General features: G+C 57.2%; 1 protein-coding gene across 2 annotated transcripts in view; it reads left to right on the forward strand.

The window, feature by feature from the left end:
- Positions 1 to 16,787, forward strand: part of FOSB (FosB proto-oncogene, AP-1 transcription factor subunit) — a 37,015-nt gene extending 20,228 nt beyond the window's left edge. The window contains exons 2-5 of one of the 2 annotated variants that reach the window (XM_063938441.1): positions 11,816 to 12,094; positions 12,176 to 12,283; positions 12,946 to 13,152; positions 13,247 to 16,787. In XM_063938441.1, coding sequence (XP_063794511.1) covers positions 11,816 to 12,094; positions 12,176 to 12,283; positions 12,946 to 13,152; positions 13,247 to 13,348 — 696 coding nt within the window. In that variant the 3' untranslated portion in view covers positions 13,349 to 16,787. Of the gene's footprint in view, positions 1 to 11,815; positions 12,095 to 12,175; positions 12,284 to 12,945 lie in introns of both variants that reach the window. The other variant, XM_063938440.1, reaches the window with a different exon arrangement.
- Positions 16,788 to 17,080: the final 293 nt, after the last annotated feature.

A 17,080-nucleotide genomic window follows, 5' to 3' on the forward strand; every position in this document is an offset into this window, starting at 1 on the left:
ACTGATTCCTAAATCACTGATCCCCTCCGGCGTCTGGTCACTGTTCCCCACCGGCGTCTGGTCACTGTTCCCCACCGGCGTCTGGTCACTGTTCCCCACCGGCGTCTGGTCACTGTTCCCCACCGGCGTCTGGTCACTGTTCCCCACCGGCGTCTGGTCACTGATCCCCACCGGCGTCTGGTCACTGATCCCCTCCGGCGTCTGGTCACTGATCCCCTCCGGCGTCTGGTCACTGATCCCCTCCGGCGTCTGGTCACTGATCCCCTCCGGCGTCTGGTCACTGATCCCCTCCGGCGTCTGGTCACTGATCCCCTCCGGCGTCTGGTCACTGATCCCCTCCGGCGTCTGGTCACTGATCCCCTCCGGCGTCTGGTCACTGATCCCCTCCGGCGTCTGGTCACTGATCCCCACCGGCGTCTGGTCACTGATCCCCACCGGCGTCTGGTCCCCTCCGGCGTCTGGTCACTGATCCCCTCTGGCGTCTGGTCACCGATCCCCACCGGCGTCTGGTCACCGATCCCCACCGGCGTCTGGTCACCGATCCCCACCGGCGTCTGGTCACCGATCCCCACCGGCGTCTGGTCACCGATCCCCACTGGCGTCTGGTCACCGATCCCCACCGGCGTCTGGTCACCGATCCCCACCGGCGTCTGGTCACCGATCCCCTCCGGCGTCTGGTCACCGATCCCCTCCGGCGTCTGGTCACCGATCCCCACCGGCGTCTGGTCACCGATCCCCACCGGCGTCTGGTCACCGATCCCCCTCCGGCGTCTGGTCACCGATCCCCTCCGGCGTCTGGTCACTGATCCCCTCCGGCGTCTGGTCACTGATCCCCGCCGGCGTCTGGTCACTGTTCCCCGCCGGCGTCTGGTCACTGATCCCCTCCGGGGTCTGGTCACTGATCCTCGCCGGCGTCTGGTCACTGATCCCCACCGGCGTCTGGTCCCCTCCGGCGTCTGGTCACTGATCCCCTCCGGCGTCTGGTCACCGATCCCCACCGGCGTCTGGTCACCGATCCCCACCGGCGTCTGGTCACCGATCCCCGCCGGCGTCTGGTCACCGATCCCCGCCGGCGTCTGGTCACCGATCCCCGCCGGCGTCTGGTCACTGATCCCCACCGGCGTCTGGTCCCCTCCGGCGTCTGGTCACTGATCCCCTCCGGCGTCTGGTCACCGATCCCCGCCGGCGTCTGGTCACCGATCCCCGCCGGCGTCTGGTCACCGATCCCCGCCGGCGTCTGGTCACCGATCCCCGCCGGCGTCTGGTCACCGATCCCCGCCGGCGTCTGGTCACCGATCCCCGCCGGCGTCTGGTCACCGATCCCCGCCGGCGTCTGGTCACCGATCCCCGCCGGCGTCTGGTCACCGATCCCCTCCGGCGTCTGGTCACCGATCCCCTCCGGCGTCTGGTCACCGATCCCCTCCGGCGTCTGGTCACTGATCCCCGCTGGCGTCTGGTCACTGTTCCCCGTCGGCGTCTGATCCCCACCAGCATCTGACCACTGATCCCCGCCGGCGTCTGGTCACTGTTCCCCGCCGGCGTCTGGTCACTGTTCCCCGCCGGCGTCTGGTCACTGAAGCCCTGCCGGCGTCTGGTCACTGAAGCCCTGCCGGCGTCTGATCCCCACCAACGTCTGGTCACTGATCCCCTCCGGCGTCTGGTCACTGATCCCCGCCGGCGTCTGGTCACTGATCCCCGCCGGCGTCTGGTCACTGATCCCCGCCGGCGTCTGGTCACTGATCCCCGCCGGCGTCTGGTCACTGATCCCCGCCGGCGTCTGGTCACTGATCCCCGCCGGCGTCTGATCACTAATCCCCTCCGGCGTCTGGTCACTGATCCCCGCCGGCGTCTGGTCACTGATCCCCGCCGGCGTCTGGTCACTGATCCCTGCCGGCGTCTGGTCACTGATCCCCGCCGGCGTCTGGTCACTGATCCCCGCCGGCGTCTGGTCACTGATCCCCGCCGGCGTCTGGTCACTGATCCCCGCCGGCATCTGATCCCCGCCGGCGTCTGGTCACTGATCCCCGCCGGCGTCTGGTCACTGATCCCCACCAACGTCTGGTCACTGATCCCCACCAACGTCTGGTCACTGATCCCCTCCGGCGTCTGGTCACTTATCCCCTCCGGCGTCTGGTCACTTATCCCCTCCGGCGTCTGGTCACTGATCCCCTCCGGCGTCTGGTCACTGATCCCCGCCGGCGTCTGGTCACTGATCCCCGCCGGCGTCTGGTCACTGATCCCCGCCGGCGTCTGGTCACTGATCCCCACCGGCGTCTGGTCACTGATCCCCACCGGCGTCTGATCCCCGCCGGCATCTGGTCACTGATCCCCGCCGGCGTCTGGTCACTGATCCCCTCCGGCGTCTGGTCACTGATCCCCTCCGGCGTCTGGTCACTGATCCCCTCCGGCGTCTGGTCACTGATCCCCTCCGGCGTCTGGTCACTGATCCCCTCCGGCGTCTGGTCACTGATCCCCGCCTGCGTCTGGTCACTGATCCCCGCCTGCGTCTGGTCACTGATCCCCGCCTGCGTCTGGTCACTGATCCCCGCCGGCGTCTGGTCACTGATCCCCGCCGGCGTCTGACCCCCACCGGCGTCTGGTCACTGATCCCCGCCGGCGTCTGGTCACTGATCCCCGCCGGCGTCTGGTCACTGATCCCCGCCGGCGTCTGGTCACTGATCCCCGCCGGCGTCTGGTCACTGATCCCCGCCGGCGTCTGATCCCCGCCGGCATCTGGTCACTGATCCCCGCCGGCGTCTGGTCACTGATCCCCGCCGGCGTCTGGTCACTGATCCCCGCCGGCGTCTGGTCACTGATCCCCGCCGGCGTCTGGTCACTGATCCCCGCCGGCGTCTGGTCACTGATCCCCACCGGCGTCTGGTCACTGATCCCCACCGGCGTCTGGTCACTGATCCCCACCGGCGTCTGATCCCCGCCGGCATCTGGTCACTGATCCCCGCCGGCGTCTGGTCACTGATCCCCTCCGGCGTCTGGTCACTGATCCCCTCCGGCGTCTGGTCACTGATCCCCTCCGGCGTCTGGTCACTGATCCCCTCCGGCGTCTGGTCACTGATCCCCTCCGGCGTCTGGTCACTGATCCCCGCCTGCGTCTGGTCACTGATCCCCGCCTGCGTCTGGTCACTGATCCCCGCCTGCGTCTGGTCACTGATCCCCGCCGGCGTCTGACCCCCACCGGCGTCAGATCACTAATCCCCGCCGGCGTCTGGTCACTGATCCCCGCCGGCGTCTGGTCACTGATCCCCGCCGGCGTCTGGTCACTGATCCCCGCCGGCGTCTGGTCACTGATCCCCGCCGGCGTCTGGTCACTGATCCCCGCCGGCGTCTGGTCACTGATCCCCGCCGGCGTCAGATCACTAATCCCCGCCGGCGTCTGGTCACTAATCCCCGCCGGCGTCTGGTCACTGATCCCCGCCGGCGTCTGGTCACTGATCCCCGCCGGCGTCTGGTCACTGATCCCCGCCGGCGTCTGGTCACTGATCCCCGCCGGCGTCTGGTCACTGATCCCCACCGGCGTCTGGTCACTGATCCCCACCGGCGTCTGGTCACTGATCCCCTCTGGCGTCTGGTCACTGATCCCCACCGGCGTCTAGTCACTGATCCCCGCCGGTGTCTGATCCCCTCCGGCGCCTGGTCACTGATCCCCTCTGGCCACTGATCCCCACCAGCGTCTGATCACTGATCCACTCCAGCGTCTGGTCACTGATCCCCTCTGGCGTCTGGTCACTGATCCCCACCGGCGTCTAGTCACTGATCCCCGCCGGTGTCTGATCCCCTCCGGCGCCTGGTCACTGATCCCCTCTGGCCACTGATCCCCACCAGCGTCTGATCACTGATCCACTCCAGCGTCTGATCACTAATCCCCACCGGCGTCTGGGCACTGATCCCCTCTGGCGTCTGGTCACTGATCCCCACCAGCGTCTAGTCACTGATCCCCACCAGCGTCTGGTCACTGATCCCCTCTGGCATCTGGTCACTGATCCTCTCCAGCGTCTGATCACTGATCCCCTCCGGCTTCTGGTCACTGATCCCTGCCGGCGTCGTCTGGTCACTGATCCCCGCCGGTGTCTGGTCACTGATCCCCACTGGCGTCTGGTCACTGATCCCTGACGGCGTCGTCTGGTCACTGATCCCCTCTAACGTCTGGTCACTGATCCCCTCTAACGTCTGGTCACTGATCCCCGCCGACGTCTGGTCACTGATCCCCGCCGGCGTCTGGTCACTGATCCCCTCTAACGTCTGGTCACTGATCCCCTCTAACGTCTGGTCACTGATCCCCTCTAACGTCTGGTCACTGATCCCCTCTAACGTCTGGTCACTGATCCCCGCCGACGTCTGGTCACTGATCCCCGCCGACGTCTGGTCACTGATCCCCGCCGACGTCTGGTCACTGATCCCCGCCGACGTCTGGTCACTGATCCCGGCTGGCGGTCAGGCAGTCTTACACTCTGGGCAATGTTCTGCTGGGAAACCTTGGGTCCTGGCATTCATGTGGATGTTTCTATGACACGTACCACCTACCTACCCATTGTTGCAGACCAAGTCCACCCCTTCATACCAGCGGTATTGCCTGATAGCACTACAGACATTGCTCAGCGATGGTTGGTGCAAGGCCTCCAAATCCCCCAGATCTCAGTCTGATCGGCATCTGTGAGATGTGCTGGGGACAGTCCGAACCACACAATGTACAGGACCTGCTGCTGACGCCTCAGAGGGCTTATGGCCAGGCCTCCATGGGTGAGAGCTGTGTTGGTGGCATGAGAGGGGCCTACACAGTATTAGACAGGTGGTTCTATGGCTGATGGGTATCGGTGACTGTCCGGCCAGTGCAGAAACATGACAGCTGTCCACACAGTGTGGTTATATGGGGAACACGCATCCCAGACACCATTGAGGAGTTACACAGGGAACGTGCGGCCCAGATACCGCTACGGAGGCACGCGGGGATGGTGTGCCCTGGGAGGCGCTGGGGTGGTACGTGGTGACGACACTACGCAGGGCAATGGGGAGGTACGCGGTGACGACACCCTGGGAGGCGCTGGGCAGGTACGCGGGGCATTGGGGAGGGACGCGGTGACGACGCCCTGGGAGGCGCTGGGGAGGTAAGCGGGCGGCTGGGGAAGTACGTGGTGATGGCGCCCTGGGAGGCGCTGGGGAGATACGCAGGGGGCTTGGGAGGTACGTGGGGGGCTGGGGAGGTACGCAGGGATGGTGTGCCCTAGGAGGCGCTGGGCAGGTATGTGGGGCGCTGGGGAGGTACGCAGGGACTGTGTGCTCTAGGAGGCGCTGGGCAGGTACGCGGGGTGCTGGGGAGGTACGCAGGGACGGTGTGACCCGGGAGGCGCTGGGGAGGTACGCGGGGCATTGGGGAGGGACGCGGTGACGACACCCTGGGAGGCGCTGAGGAGGTACGCGGGCGGCTGGGGAAGTACGTGGTGATGGCGCCCTGGGAGGCGCTGGGGAGGTACGCAGGGGGCTTGGGAGGTACGTGGGGGGCTGGGGAGGTACGCAGGGATGGTGTGCCCTAGGAGGCGCTGGGCAGGTATGTGGGGCGCTGGGGAGGTACGCAGGGACTGTGTGCTCTGGGAGGCGCTGGGCAGGTACGCGGGGTGCTGGGGAGGTACGCAGGGACGGTGTGCCCCGGGAGGTGCTGGGGAGGTACGCGGGGGCGGTGTGACCCGGGAGGCGCTGGGGAGGTACGCGGGGATGGTGTGCCCCGGGAGAGGGGGGCCGGTTGGGGGGGGGGGCACTAGGAAGGTACGTGGTGACGGTGTGTCCCGGGGAGGTACGCGGAAGTAGTGTGCCCAGGGAGGCGCTGGGGAGGTTCGCGGGGACGATGTGCCCCTGGGGAGGTGCTGGGGAGGTATGCAGGGGGCTTGGGAGGTACGTGAGGGGCTGGGGAGTTACGCATGGATGGTGTGCCCTAGGAGGCGCTGGGCAGGTACGCGGGGGGCTGAGGAGGTACGCAGGGACTGTGCGCCCTGGGAGGTATGCGGGGGAAGTGTGCACTGGGAGGCGCTGGGGAGGTACGTGGGGGTAGTGTGCCCCGGGAGGCGCTGAGGAGGTTCGCGGGGACGATATACCTTTGGGGAGGTATGCAGGGACGGTGTGCCCCTGGGGAGGCGCTGGGGAGGTATGCAGGGACGGTGTGCCCCGGTGGGGGGCGCTGGGGAGGTATGCCCCGGTGGGGGGCGCTGGGGAGGTACGCGGGGGACTCAGCATCTGAGGAATACTTGCCTACCTGCCTCTCTCCATGAGGGAGAAAATGCTCTGTTCCTGGACTCTCCTGGTAATGTATGATTGCCATCACCTGTGGTGAGCTGGGTAATTAATGTTAATGAGAAAGGTGTGTCACCACAGGTGATGGAATCATACAGGAACAGAGCATTTTCTCCCTCATGGAGAGGGGCAAGTATGGTGTGAGGAGTAAGAGGGGCTGTGTGGTTGTATTCTCTGTCACCATAGCCAACTACTGACACTAGTAATACTGGGGAACTACAAGTCCCAGCAGCTTTGCTTTATAACTAGTGCACTTCATGTCCCAGCTCGCCCTGTCAGTCCCGCAGCAGCACGCACGCCGCGTACGGGCCGCCAGTCACCATTGCGGGGGTGGGCGGGGCTGACGCACGCTGACGCCGGAGAGCTATTTTGGAACGCAGCGTAGTGAGGACGTGGGGACGTACATGCTGACGTCGGCAGTGGGCGGAGTGGGGGAGCCCCTCCCAGCGCTGATGATGAGCTGCAGGGCACAGGCTGCTGCTGCTGCATATAATGAGGATGAGTTTAGCAGCCCCTGTGCGGTGTGACTAACACTGTGAGGGAAGTGGCTCAGTGAGCAAAGGCTGACATCAGGCTGTGGCAGTAGTTCCCTGTTGTACAGCACTACATATAATGGCTCAGTGGGTAAAGGATCCTCAGAATGGGGGGGGGCAAGGCTGATATCAGGATCTGGCAGTAGTTCCCTATTGTACAGCACTATATACAGTGACTCAGTGGGTAAAGGACCCTGACACTGCTACTATAATGGCTGCTTGTGCTGCAGAACACACAGATTACTCATTGCTGTCTCTGTAACACCCCCCATATCCCGGATCCTGTGCGTTATCAGCGTCAGGGGCCCGATGTCACAGGCTGGATCGCAGTATCCAATTAGAGGCCGACATTGGACCGGCGATCGTGCATGGGATCGGGGATAAGTCCCTGATCCCATGTGTTTTCGCAGCTCTGGCAGTGCCTGAAGCGACCGGAGCATAGTCCCCAATAAGTGGCGGCAGAGCCCCCGTAGCGGGAAAGTACAGCTGCTAATAGGATACCACCCCTTGTCTCCAAACCTTCCAGCGTTCCCTGAAAACTCACCTCTTCTTGCAGATTATCACATTCCAGAACATTCATAAGCTTTCCTATCCAATTATATCCCCCCTGTACAGTCCACCCACATCCCCCACCTTCATAGCCCCTGACCCCAGGCCAACATCACTGTGTGATCATACAGCCCATGAAGAACCTCTGCAATGTGGCAATAGGTAGCACCTATCCTTATGTATCAATGCCTATTTCCCTATACAGTGTAAGCTAGCGAGCAGGGCCCTCCTACCTCTATGTCTGTCTGTTATTAACCAGTTTTGTTTTATCACTGTTGCATAGCGGAATTTGATGTGCTATATAAGAAACTGTTAATAAAAACATATTACTCATACTCCCGCATCCTAAATACTGTACTTATTACTTATACTCCCGCATCTTCAGTCCCGTACCCGTTACCCGTGCTCCCGCATCTTCAGTCCCGTACCCGTTACCCGTGCTCCCACATCTTCAGTCCCGTACCCGTTACCCCGCATCTTCAGTCCCGTACCCGTTACCCGTGCTCCCGCATCCTGAGTCCCGTACCCGTTACCCGTGCTCCCGCATCCTGAGTCTTGTACCCGTTACCCGTGCTCCCGCATCCTGAGTCTTGTACCCGTTACCCGTGCTCCCGCATCCTGAGTCCCGTACCCGTTACCCGTGCTCCCGCATCCTGAGTCCCGTACCCGTTACCCGTGCTCCCGCATCCTGAGTCCCGTACCCGTTACCCGTGCTCCCTCATCCTGAGTCCCGTACCTGTTACCCGTGCTCCCTCATCCTGAGTCTTGTACCCGTTACCCGTGCTCCCTCATCCTGAGTCTTGTACCCGTTACCCGTGCTCCCTCATCCTGAGTCTTGTACCCGTTACCCGTGCTCCCGCATCTTCAGTCCCGTACCCGTTACCCGTGCTCCCGCATCCTGAGTCCCGTACCTGTTACCCGTGCTCCCGCATCCTGAGTCCCGTACCCGTTACCCGTGCTCCCGCATCCTGAGTCCCGTACCCGTTACCCGTGCTCCCGCATCCTGAGTCCCGTACCCGTTACCCGTGCTCCCGCATCCTGAGTCCCGTACCCGTTACCCGTGCTCCCGCATCCTGAGTCCCGTACCCGTGCTCCCGCATCCTGAGTCCCGTACCAGTTACCCGTGCTCCTGCATCCTGAGTCCCGTACCCGTTACCCGTGCTCCCGCATCCTGAGTCCCGTACCCGTTACCCGTGCTCCCGCATCCTGAGTCCCGTACCCGTTACCCGTGCTCCCGCATCCTGAGTCCCGTACCCGTTACCCGTGCTCCCGCATCCTGAGTCCCGTACCCGTTACCCGTGCTCCCGCATCCTGAGTCCCGTACCCGTGCTCCCGCATCCTGAGTCCCGTACCCGTTACCCGTGCTCCCGCATCCTGAGTCTTGTATACGTTACCCGTGCTCCCGCATCCTGAGTCCCGTACCCTTTACCCGTGCTCCCGCATCCTGAGTCCGGTAACCGTTACCCGTGCTCCCGCATCCTGAGTCCGGTACCCGTTACCCGTGCTCCTGCATCCTGAGTCCCGTACCCGTTACCCGTGCTCCCGCATCCTGAGTCTTGTATACGTTACCCGTGCTCCCGCATCCTGAGTCCGGTACCCGTTACCCGTGCTCCTGCATCCTGAGTCCTGTACCCGTTACCCGTGCTCCCGCATCCTGAGTACCGTACCCGTTACCCGTGCTCCCGCATCCTGAGTCTCGTACCAGTTACCCGTGCTCCCGCATCCTGAGTCCCGTACTCGTTACCCGTGCTCCCGCATCCTGAGTCCCGTACCCGTTACCCGTGCTCCCGCATCCTGAGTCTTGTACCCGTTACCCGTGCTCCTGCATCCTGAGTCCTGTACCCGTTACCCGTGCACCCGCATCCTGAGTCCTGTACCCGTTACCCGTGCTCCTGCATCCTGAGTCCTGTACCCGTTACCCGTGCTCCTGCATCCTGAGTCCCGTACCCGTTACCCGTGCTCCCGCATCCTGAGTCTTGTACCCGTTACCCGTGTTCCCGCATCCAGAGTCCCGTACCCGTTACCCGTGCTCCTGCATCCTGAGTCTTGTACCCGTTACCCGTGTTCCCGCATCCTGAGTCCCGTACCCGTTACCCGTGCTCCCGCATCCTGAGTCTTGTACCCTTTACCCGTGCTCCCGCATCCTGAGTCCGGTAACCGTTACCCGTGCTCCCGCATCCTGAGTCCGGTACCCGTTACCCGTGCTCCTGCATCCTGAGTCCTGTACCCGTTACCCGTGCTCCCGCATCCTGAGTCCCGTACCCGTTACCCGTGCTACCGCATCCTGAGTCTTGTACCCGTTACCCGTGTTCCCGCATCCAGAGTCCCGTACCCGTTACCCGTGCTCCTGCATCCTGAGTCCCGTACCCGTTACCCGTGCTCCCGCATCCTGAGTCTTGTATACGTTACCCGTGCTCCCGCATCCTGAGTCCGGTACCCGTTACCCGTGCTCCTGCATCCTGAGTCCTGTACCCGTTACCCGTGCTCCCGCATCCTGAGTACCGTACCCGTTACCCGTGCTCCCGCATCCTGAGTCTCGTACCAGTTACCCGTGCTCCCGCATCCTGAGTCCCGTACTCGTTACCCGTGCTCCCGCATCCTGAGTCCCGTACCCGTTACCCGTGCTCCCGCATCCTGAGTCTTGTACCCGTTACCCGTGCTCCTGCATCCTGAGTCCTGTACCCGTTACCCGTGCTCCCGCATCCTGAGTCCCGTACCCGTTACCCGTGCTACCGCATCCTGAGTCTTGTACCCGTTACCCGTGTTCCCGCATCCAGAGTCCCGTACCCGTTACCCGTGCTCCTGCATCCTGAGTCCCGTACCCGTTACCCGTGCTCCCGCATCCTGAGTCTTGTATACGTTACCCGTGCTCCCGCATCCTGAGTCCGGTACCCGTTACCCGTGCTCCTGCATCCTGAGTCCTGTACCCGTTACCCGTGCTCCCGCATCCTGAGTCTCGTACCCGTTACCCGTGCTCCCGCATCCTGAGTCTCGTACCCGTTACCCGTGCTCCCGCATCCTGAGTCCCGTACTCGTTACCCGTGCTCCCGCATCCTGAGTCCCGTACTCGTTACCCGTGCTCCCGCATCCTGAGTACCGTACCCGTTACCCGTGCTCCCGCATCCTGAGTCTTGTACCCGTTACCCGTGCACCCGCATCCTGAGTCCTGTACCCGTTACCCGTGCTCCTGCATCCTGAGTCCTGTACCCGTTACCCGTGCTCCCGCATCCTGAGTCCCGTACCCGTTACCCGTGTTCCCGCATCCTGAGTCCCGTACCCGTTACCCGTGCTCCTGCATCCTGAGTCTTGTACCCGGCCGTTACCCGTGCTCCCTATTTCTAGTTGTAATACTTCTTACCTATAATCCCAAATTCAATCTTTTGTACTCCTTGCCCTTACTCCCAAACTCTGTGACTTGTATTTATTACACACTAGCCTCTCGGGAGTTTCTGATTGTCACGGTTGTAGATATAAATGAGTGTAATAATTTGGTAAATCTATAGAGATGTAAATGTGATACGTCTTTAGTAAGTAAATATGAATCCCTGGTTCTTGGCGTTACACGAGGAGAACCCGTAGCAGATACGGTAACAAGTGACAGGAACATTTCTGTAGTTTATTACATTCTACACACTGGAGGAGTAATCCAAATGTTCATCCGATTGTCTGTTTGGGCGTTATTGTTCATGCGACGCAAGCCACGCGTCGGTGATGACATCATTATGTCACCCCCTGGTCATCCCCTTAGGAGAGGTTTATTAATATTCTGATTATGTAGTTTTCCTATTTCCCACCTGAAGAATCCCTGTGTTACATCTCATCTTCCTGACATATCGGGGAGTGAGAGAATCAGTGATGAGTGAGGGAGTTAATGAGTGAGGGAGTTAGTGAGTGAGGGGGTTAGTGAGTGAGGGAGTTCACATTTATATATATATTGATATTCCTAAAGTAACTTAGAACCATCCCATATCCACAATTCAATGGGAAATATACTTCCATCGGATGAGAAAGATCAGTGGCTAACCATCAGCTTCCAATGTCCATCCCTACTCGTTTTGTATTTATTACACAGACAGTACTCCCAAATTCTAGCCCCATGACTTGCTACCCGTATGGGTAAAGTAGCCCTAGTAGCTGTTTCCTATACTTATTACCCCTGCTTCCAAAATCCAATCTTAGTTCTTAATATCTATGCTTCCAAGTTCTATCCCTTTTTACTAGTGAACCATAATCCCACATTCTAAGGCTAGTACTTATCACCCATCCTCCCCAATTCCCGCTCTAATACTTCTTACCCATAATTCCAAATTCTAACCCTAGTATTTGTCCAAAATATGGTCACCTGTCTCCTCTATGGTGCCGCCTGCCGGTCTCCTCTATGGTGCTGGCGGCCAGTCTCCTTCCTTCTGTGACCATCTCTCTCCTCTTTGTCCTAGGAGTGTGTGGCCGTATGTGATGTCCCCCCCTTTGTCCCAACCGTTACGGCCATCACCAGTAGTCAGGACCTCCAGTGGCTGGTCACCCCCACTCTTCTCTCCTCCATGGCTCAGTCCCAACCAACACCAGGGCCATCTCTTGATCCATATGACCTCCCAGGCCCCAGTTATGCCTCACCTTCTGGACCGACTTATGGCCCAGCTCAACCCGCTGCTACCTCTGGACAAGAGGAAACCCACCCTACTCGTTCACGGGGCAAAAGGACCAGGGAGGAGGCTGTAAGTAGAGATGTAGTGAATGGATTGTCTCTGTCTTTATGAGCTACCTGTTACATGGTGCAAACCTCTCTCTCCATACAGCTGACTCCTGAGGAGGAGGAGAAAAGGCGTGTACGCCGTGAAAGGAACAAATTGGCTGCTGCCAAATGCCGAAACCGAAGACGAGAGCTGACTGATAGACTGCAGAGTGTAAGTGTCATCTATAGAGTTTGCTATCTACCATCTACATTTCAAAGAGTGAAGGGTCATTGTTAATCTCAGCAGCTGGTCACTAGTAATGTTAAAAATAAATGATGAGACCTCTGATGTCACGCATAGTTATTTACAACTAAACTGGGCCCTTCTGTACTGGTGCGCCTTGTCCAGGTACAGGAGAGGCCGTTTACAGCTGGAGAAGTACTGAGGCATGAGGGAAAGATAGGTAATGACAGCACAGACTGGAAGCAAGCTGGTTCTTTCTGAAGATCTGTTAGGAACACTGTCGAGGCATGAGACTTACAGCAGACCCTGGTTTTGGAGCTCTGGTTCCCCTCTGCCTAGGTGTCTAACCATGGTCAGAGATGACACTAATTTTGTCCAGAATCAGTGATGAATGCATGACGTGTGCTTCTTGACCCATTTTCGGTGCATTTGGTTCTTGCTAAACTATCCATAAAGGTTCATGAATGCACATGCTGATATCCATTCTCTGTGTTATAAAAACAGACCCCTTCGGCCAAAAGGAGGCAGGGACCCAAAACTAGTGTGTCCGTGCTCTGATGGTGGGAATGACAGGATAATAATGATAAATGATAAATAAACATTGATGAATGGGATTTAGCATATAACCGTGATCTGTATTCCTCCTACAGGAGACCGATCTCTTGGAGGAAGAGAAGTCTACGCTTGAGGCAGAGATCGATGAGCTTCGCAGACAGAAGGAACAGTTGGAGTTTGCCCTTCTCTCCCACCAATCCGCATGTAAACTGCCCTATGAGGACCCTGACCTACCCCCCACCGACCCAGCTGCTTCTTTCCCCCATGGAGGACTCCTGCCCTCGTATCCCCCCCAGCCGGAGGTATCATTCCCTATCTGTTTGCCCCCACTACCGGACTCAGACTGTGTCACCGGCGTGGGATCTTACACATCTTCATTTGTGTTCACCTCCCCAGAGGGAGGAACCTGTGGAACCCGGTACCAGCGCAGCAGTGGAAGTGAGCGCTCATCCTCCGACTCACTCAGCTCCCCCTCACTCCTGGCACTCTGAGACATGAATTTCATTCCTCCATTCTTCTAGTCATTCTCTCCATCCAGATCCTCTCTCTTCTACTCCTCTAGGGACCCTCATTCTATACTCTCATCCTGCCTCCAGGTATCTTCATGGCCATCTGAGCCTGCCATGGATATATCGCCACTACCAAACCTTCCTTCCCTGTCCTCTTAAAATACTTGTGGACCTGTTGGTTCCAAATCTCCTGCTACCTGGTTTCCATAGTCCATATGGTCTTTTATTAAAGGAAAACTGTAGCTGACTTAGTGAAGATCTAATTGCCACATTCACACATATGTGGAGTACGTTGACACTATAACGTGTTCTCTGTGCTCTCCTGGTTTCCTGTCCTACAAGTGTCAGATTTGCAGTAGGAAGCCACGTAATATTATATTATTGGATCAGCTTTAATCTCCGCTAGAGTTTCCCCATGGTCTATGAAGCAATGCCTCCAGAACCTGCCTCTTCCACCTCAGTTATCCTCTTCTTGGCTCTATCTCCTCTACTCTATCATCCCTATATTTGTGAACCTTTCATAACCCCTCATCCCTTCTTGTGGAAGTGTGCGGTGGGCTGAGTGCTGTCAAGAAGACTTCGCCTAGCTACATTCCACTTCAAAGACCTGCACGAAATGAGCTCCTGCCAGAGAGAACCCCGGGACCACCTCTTCCACCATCAAGAGGCCAAGACAAGTTGTGTGAGATATGTTGTGATGGGGGGGGGGGGGGGGAGCAGGAATAATAATGTATCAGAAAGGAGGAGCCCCCAATTCTAAGACCAGAAGAGTTATTAACCTCTTCCCTGCCAGGGCAGTGATTGGCAAGCCTTTAACCCCTCATTTGCCAAAGAGAGAGGCAAGCCGAATAGTTCCCTCCTTCCCTCCAGAGAGAGTCAAGCAGCCTTACCTCCTTCCCTCTCGGAGAGAGGTTATCAGAGTACTTACCTTCTTCCCTCCCAGAGAGAGGTGAACAGACTTACCTCCTTCCCTCTGAGAGAGACGAGCAGAGTACTTACCTACTTCCCTCCCAAAGAGAGGTGAGTAGACTTCCCTCCTTCCCTCTGAGAGAGGCGAGCAAAGTACTTACCTTCTTCCCTCCCAGAGAGAGGTGAGCAGACTTACCTCCTTCCCTCTCGAAGAGAGAGGCTATCAGAGTACTTACCTTCTTCCCTCCCAGAGGTGAGCAGACTTACCTCCTTCCCTCTCAAAGAGAGAGGCTATCAGAGTACTTACCTACTTCTCTCCCAGAGAGAGGTGAGCAGACTTACCTCCTTCCCTCTGAGAGAGACGAGCAGAGTACTTACCTATTTCCCTCCCAAAGAGAGGTGAGCAGACTTCCCTCCTTCCCTCTCGGAGAGAGGCTATCAGAGTACTTACCTTCTTCCCTCCTGTAGAGAGGCTGCATAGTACTTATATTTTACCGTGCGGTGAGGTGAGGCAGAACTTTCCTGTCATAATCCAGTATACGCCAGAGTTCTGACTATATAAAGTATAGGAACAATACATACAATATTTTAGAAATATCTTCTTTATTATTTTAATCCTTTTTATAGTCAAAATTCTGGAGTAAAAAGTGTATGTCAGGTGAGGCAGTGCCCCCCCCCTACCTACCTTTTCCACTTACTGTATTTTAAGCGCCTCCTTGGCCACGCTGCAGCCCGGCGCAGAGGAGAAGAGCTGCAGCTACTGCTGCCAGATAAGGGGGGGAGGTCCTGGGCCCGGGGAATTAGTGCCCTCCCACTCTCTGCACCACTGTATACTGCTGCACCGGTGTATACTGGGGCTCATATATTGTATGTATCTGTGGCTCTGGTACTAGCCAGTGCCTCCTGAGCCATTTACCTCACCGCACGTCCCTGTATTTTACCCTCCTAGAGATAGGTAGAGTCCTGTTCCTTCCCAGAGAGATGGAGAATGCTTCCCTCCTGGAGAGAGTACTTACCTTCCAGAGAGGTGGAGCAGAGTACTTACCTCCTTCCCTCCTAGAGAGAGTCCTGTCCAGTCTCAGTTATTAAAGTCATGTTTATGTTGCTAAGAAGGGGGCTCAATCCAGGGACCAAACGGCACAATGTCCTCCCAGCAGGCACTGTGGTCTTGGAGTAGCCGCTCCTTCGTGTCACGTTCTCCCAGCATTCCCTCTAGTGTACGGGAAAATCCCTGGCTCCGCCCATAAGAGGCAGCTACGTGCTTCGATAGCCTTGTATTATATACCGACGGTGTTTGTAGGTTTATGGGGAACAAATGATATCCTGTACTTATAAGCTTGCAGCACTGTCCTGGCGTCAGCCGGTCGTGCTCAGATACCCCCGTTCATGGAAAGGGCTACCTGGTGACCATTAATAGGGCTTTAGCTTTCCAAGTGGAAGTGGCAGCGTCACAAAATGGTGACAGTCCTGCAGGGGGCTGAGGCTGCGCTTCTTGCGCACGTGCGAAGGGGTCTGAGCGCCGCTGCTGCGGGAGTATAGTGGTCAGAGGACAGTATAGAGTGCAATGGCCCTTACGGACGGCTAGGAAGCTCACCATGTATGTCTGTAGTATGTACCAGCATGTCATATACAGTTGCATGCACAAGTTTGGGCAGCTCTGGTCTGAATCTCTGAGTGAGCGAAGGTAACGCCACCTCCGAGTGGTGCCCACGTGGCGTGTCCGGACGTATTACTGCACAAGTACTATTCACCTAGAGATTGATGAAATATATGATATGACCCGAGATACTGAAACCTCTTCCTACAACTGTATATACACGTTTTATATAGAGCTATAGCCATATTTTTCTATATATTTTTATTATATATATAAAAGCTTATTTATATATGGATATTATATATATATATAAAGATATATAGTGTAAGAGAAATGTTATATGTACATAAATACAAACCCACCATATATAATACATCAGTGTATATATATATTTCATAATATATTTTTTTGATGCTATGTATATTTTTATATATAGAAATATTTATATGCACACATATATTATATAGGGCGCCGAGCGGACAATCTATACAGGGCTCGAAATTCACACTGATCTCCATTCTCCACTCTCCATCCTGACTAACCGCAGGACCGTTCCCCCAAGCACCTCCTAGGAGATACCCCGCGGCCAGTGAGAATCCCCAGTATCCGGAGACAGTATGGGGGTGATGCTCGCTGGGGTTCTGTCAGTGCGCTGAGGTGATACCAGAGAGAAGTAGCCTCACATCCCCGCCAGGAGCAGGAATTCATGGTTCCTGCCTGTGAGGCTGATTGCACCTTTATAATACATACTAGAGAGATAGACGAGTGTCCCCTGAGGGGTGTATTGTATATATACTTATTACTTACCCCTTTGATACTGTATTAGTGATATTGTGTAAGTAGGATTACTATATAAATATATATATATTTTTTGACTTCATTATAGTATATGTCTTTATGGAACAGTGATCAATAAACTTAAGAAAATGCAATTTGTTTTATTACCTTATTTTCCTGTGTGTGAGAATGTGTGAGGCCGCCTCCCCATGCGTCTGCAATTAGATTGTGGATGCGTCAGAAATAAGGTTGACCCCTGGCAGCGCAGCCTTTATGCGGCCGCAATGTGTAAGGTCGCGCACACTCAATGGCCGATGCGCGTGCACAGACCACCTGGATACGTCCGCTGAATGCGAACACACGGCTGCTTCCAGGTCTGAATCAGCCCCTATGTATTTAACCAAAACAAAACTACTAAAGGCAAGGACATCTAAGGTA

Source organism: Pseudophryne corroboree, chromosome 8 (genome assembly GCF_028390025.1).
Source record: "Pseudophryne corroboree isolate aPseCor3 chromosome 8, aPseCor3.hap2, whole genome shotgun sequence".
Lineage (NCBI taxonomy): Eukaryota > Metazoa > Chordata > Amphibia > Anura > Myobatrachidae > Pseudophryne > Pseudophryne corroboree.